At 53.4% G+C, this 4,441-nt stretch overlaps 2 protein-coding genes across 2 annotated transcripts; both read left to right on the plus strand.

Moving 5' to 3' along the window:
* Window positions 1–2,298: 2,298 nt before the first annotated feature.
* Window positions 2,299–2,727, plus strand: DICSQDRAFT_169548 (uncharacterized protein; the record flags this gene model as incomplete). Its single annotated transcript, XM_007365165.1, has 2 exons — window positions 2,299–2,524; window positions 2,579–2,727. 2 exons carry the CDS (start codon window positions 2,299–2,301, stop codon window positions 2,725–2,727), a joined length of 375 nt encoding a protein of 124 aa, XP_007365227.1.
* A 287-nt stretch (window positions 2,728–3,014) lies between these two features.
* Window positions 3,015–3,703, plus strand: DICSQDRAFT_169549 (uncharacterized protein; the record flags this gene model as incomplete). Its single annotated transcript, XM_007365166.1, has 3 exons — window positions 3,015–3,067; window positions 3,127–3,500; window positions 3,555–3,703. The coding sequence occupies 3 exons, from the start codon at window positions 3,015–3,017 to the stop codon at window positions 3,701–3,703; spliced, it is 576 nt and encodes a 191-aa protein (XP_007365228.1).
* Window positions 3,704–4,441: the final 738 nt, after the last annotated feature.

A 4,441-nucleotide genomic window follows, 5' to 3' on the forward strand; every position in this document is an offset into this window, starting at 1 on the left:
GGGGTGCGCAGCGCGTCCCGAGGTCGCTCCTAGACGACGCGGCGCACGTCGCGGCGGCTCCGGGCAGCTGCCGTGGCAACGACGCACACGGCGCGCCGTCGATCTTCGGCGACCCAGCGCGCTTTGCAGCGCCTCTTGAGGGCGAGAGAGAGCTTGAGGGGGAGAGCCAGGGGGAGAGCCAGGGGGGGAGAGACGTAGAGGAGGAGGAAGAGCGTGAGCAGGAGGGTGGCTATGCCGACAGCGCAGACGTTGACGCCGGCGCTTGTCTGAGCACACCCATCTTCGCTCTCGCCGCTCTTAGCTCGGACGACGAGCCCACTTATCGCGAGGCCATGGCTGGCTCCAAGCGCGAGAAGTGGAAGGACGCAATGGCCGAGGAACTGGACCGCATCGCCAAGATGGACACCTACGAGCTGGTCGAAGCCCCACCCGGTGCAAACGTTGTCGGCTCAGTTTGGGCACTACGCAAAAAAACGCGACGAGCACAACAACGTCGCCAAATTCAAGGCTCGACTATGTGCTCAAGGCTTCTCCCAGGTCCCCGGCGTCGATTTCGACAAGACCGCTTCGCCCACCGCCTGCCTCTCCTCGTTCCGCCTCGTCCTCGCCCTCGCCGCCGCCCAGGATTGGGAAATTCATCAAATTGATTTCAAGAACACCTACCTCAACGGGGACCTCGAGGAGACCATTTATATGCGTCAGCCCCTTGGATTCGAGGCCCCGGGTAAGACGAACCTCGTCTGGAGGCTCAAGAAGGCCCTTTACGGCCTCAAACAAGCCGGCCTCCAGTGGTACAAGAAGGTCTGTGCTCTCATGGACGACGTCGGTCTCACGCGCAGCAACTACGACCCAGGCGTCTTCTATCACCTGCAAGACGGTGCGGTTATCATTATTGTCATTCACGTTGATGATTGCACTCTAGTCACCAACGGCACCCGCCTAATGCGTGCGCTGAAGGACCAGCTTGCCTCACGCTACGAAATCGTCGACCTGGGTGAAATCCGCTGGCTATTAGGCCTTGAGATTCGCCGTGACCGCTCCACTCGCACTATTTCCCTCTCTCAATCCGCCTATGTCGACACGTTGCTCACGCGGTTCGCTATGACCGACGCCCATCCGCTCACTGTCCCTTTCGATCCGCATTCGAACCCTTTCGACTACTCCCTTGACGATGAAATCCAGGAGGAGATGCGTCAGAAGCCGTACGCCCGGCTCATCGGGTCTCTCATGTACGCGGCGATCGGTACACGCCCCGATATCGCCTTCGGTGTCTCAACCCTGGCGCGCTTTATGGCGAATCCCGCACCCATCCATTGGGAAGCCGCAAAGCGCATCCTGCGCTACCTCAAGGGGACCCGAGAGTACGTTCTCACTCTTGGATCTACGTCTGACGGGTTAGTTGGTTACACAGACGCCGACTGGGCTTCGCAACCCCATCGGCACTCAATTTCGGGCTATGTCTTCCTGTTCAATGGAGGTGCTGTCAGCTGGCGATCATCCAAGCAGCCTATCATCGCACTCTCTTCCACCGAAGCGGAGTACATTGCTGCCTCCGATTCGTCCCGTGAAGCCGTCTGGCTCCGCAGCCTCCTATCAGAACTTACTGCTCCATTAGCGGCCCCGACCCTTCTCCTCTGCGACAACCAGAGCGCTCTCAAGCTCGTCGACAATCCCGACATCTTCCACGCTCGCACGAAGCATATCGACATTCGCTATCACCACATTCGCGAGCTTGTTGTGCAACATAGTATGATCCTCCGCTACTGTCCAACCAACGAGATGGTGGCCGACTTGCTCACGAAGGCGCTCCCTCGTCCCCGGGTCAAGATGCTCGCTTTCGCTCTCGGCCTTCGTCAGGCTTGAGGGGGAGTGTTGGCGTGCAAGCGCCGACGAAGTCTCGAGAACGTTGGGTTTCGTACCTGAGCGCCTGCGCCCACATGGCGAGCTTATCGCCCACCACCATCAGTCGCGGGCGCTCCCCGTCGCTCACTTATACCGACGTTCGTGTCGACCAGTGCCTCAGTCTTTTCCCCACTGAGGCACTGGTGAGCCCTCTAGGTATTCTATGCTGTATGCCCATATGTACTGACCATGTCCTCGTCATGTAGATTACATTAGGTACCTAGTTATACAATACTTAGTCTTTTCCCCACTGAGGCACTGATTACATTAGATCCTACCGTAGTCGGCCCGTAACCCCGTTAATACTTTCTACCCATTCAGGACAGTCCTTGGGATCAGGAAAACCCAAGCGCCATAAACACGATCAAAGGTACTCTTGCGGGGTCTCAGAAGGGAATGAGAGATGCTGCGGATGACCTCGAATGGGCTGCCACCCTATTCCATGCGGACCTGAATGCGCGCCTCAAAGGGGTGTTGCAGCCCAAGATGAAGGAGGAATATGGCTACTTGGAGAATGTAAAGGCGGTGTTCCTTCATCCTAACAACGACAGACTGCGGGGCAATGCACGACTCATATTTAAGGGGGTAGACAACTATGATCTCGGCGGGATTGGAGAACTACGTCAGTATAGGCTGTGACCATTGCTCTCCTGAGACGACTGACATGTCATCCCAGGTATGTGGTACGTCAATGAGACCAGTGAGGAGAAGGGATTTCCGGGTGAGAACTATTGGAAACAGCAGGGATACTCATCTCCTGAGGAGCTAGCGGATCTCCTTCGCGTGGATCGTGCGGATTCCACATGGGGATTTGATTTCGCCTGAATACTCGAGATGCCAGCTTGTAGACTGTCAATTTGATCATTGTTGTAGAATGAAGTACCTGGGCAGTTAGATGTCTCCGATAGGAATTGGCGAAGCAAGAGACACATAGTAAGGAAGTACCTGCAGTTCACCCTGGCAACAGATCGAACATCGGAGCACATCAGAGCACCGCGTTGGAACCGCTTTGGACACAGATAGGCGCTTAGTAAGGCATAAAGGTCTTATCATACTAGACGACGAATCAACGTCAACTCCGACACACTAGTAGATACCTCCTTACGACTATCATGGACATCCCTGCCGGCACTAGTACCGCAACACGCAATAGTGAATCCTCGAAGTCAGTACCAAGCCTTCCCATAACCTCACAGTGCTTTACCTCACCTCGACTGCTTTCAGTATGGATGCTGAGGCGCAACACTTCCCCGCCGATCGATACGAGATGAAAGACGAGGACTTCTTACCGATTCGAAACATCCCTTGGGATCGGAATGAATCATGCGCCATTGAGACGATCAAGGCTATTCTTGCGGAGTATGAGAAGGAAATGAGAGATGCTGCGAGGGACCTCGAATTGGCCGCCACCCTGTTCCATGCGGACCTGAATGTGCGCCTCAAAGGGTTGTCGCAGCCCAAGATGAAGGAGGAGTACGTCGAATTGAAGAATGTGAAGGCGGTGTTCCTTCATCCTAAGAACGACAGACTGCAAGGTGTTGTACAACTCATATTCGATGCGGTAGACGACTATGATCTCAGCGTAATTGGAGAACTACGTCAGTATATGCTGTGACCATTGCTCTCCTGAGACGACTGACATGTCATGCCAGGTATGTGGTACGTCAATGAGACCAGTGAGAAGGAAGGATCGTTGAATGAGAACTATTGGAGAGAGCAAGGATACAGATCTGCTCAGCAGTTCGCGGATGTGACTCGCATGGATCATCCGGATGCTACATGGGGATTTGATTTCGCCTGAATACTCGAGATGCCAGCTTGTAGACTGTCAATTTGATCATTGTTGTAGAATGAAGTACTTGGGCAGTTATGAGTGAATATCGTGCTCAGAATGACGTGTTAATGCACTATGGATTCGCGGACACATGACGGAGGTCCGATAGATCATCAGGAAAACGTCACGGACTTGGACCCATACTTGGGCCCAAGTTCATGTACTTGGACTCAAGTCTGTGTACTTGGCCTCAAGTCCGTGTACTTGGCCCCAAGTCCGTGTACTTGGCCTCAAGTCCGTGTACTTGACCCCAAGTCCGTGTACTTGGCCTCAAGTCCGTGTACTTGGCCCCAAGTCCGTGTACTTGGCCCCAAGTCCGTGTACTTGGTCCCAAGTACACGGACTTGACCCAAGTCTATATACTTGGGGTACTTGGGGTACTTGGGCCACAACTTGGACTTTACATGTTGACTTCAGTATGCTCAGGCCTCAATTTGAGCAATTGGTGTTCTATCAGTCACACATCTTGTATACTTCTTATGTAATAATATCTATCATAGACATCCATACACTAGTTGTAAACCAGTCTGTTTTAAGGCTGTAGAAGCAGCTTTATAGTCTATTAGAAGAAGGGCAATAACCTGTGATAGAAGACTTTAGGTTGTTACAATGTGCTTGTTTCAGTAGTGATACAGAGGTACAATATCCAGATAATGCTCAAGAATAGTGGTATCAGTGGTGGATGTCCAAGTTCTGCTATGGTAC

The sequence above is a fragment of the Dichomitus squalens genome (genome assembly GCF_000275845.1).
Source record: "Dichomitus squalens LYAD-421 SS1 unplaced genomic scaffold DICSQscaffold_11, whole genome shotgun sequence".
Classification (NCBI taxonomy): Eukaryota; Fungi; Basidiomycota; class Agaricomycetes; order Polyporales; family Polyporaceae; genus Dichomitus; species Dichomitus squalens.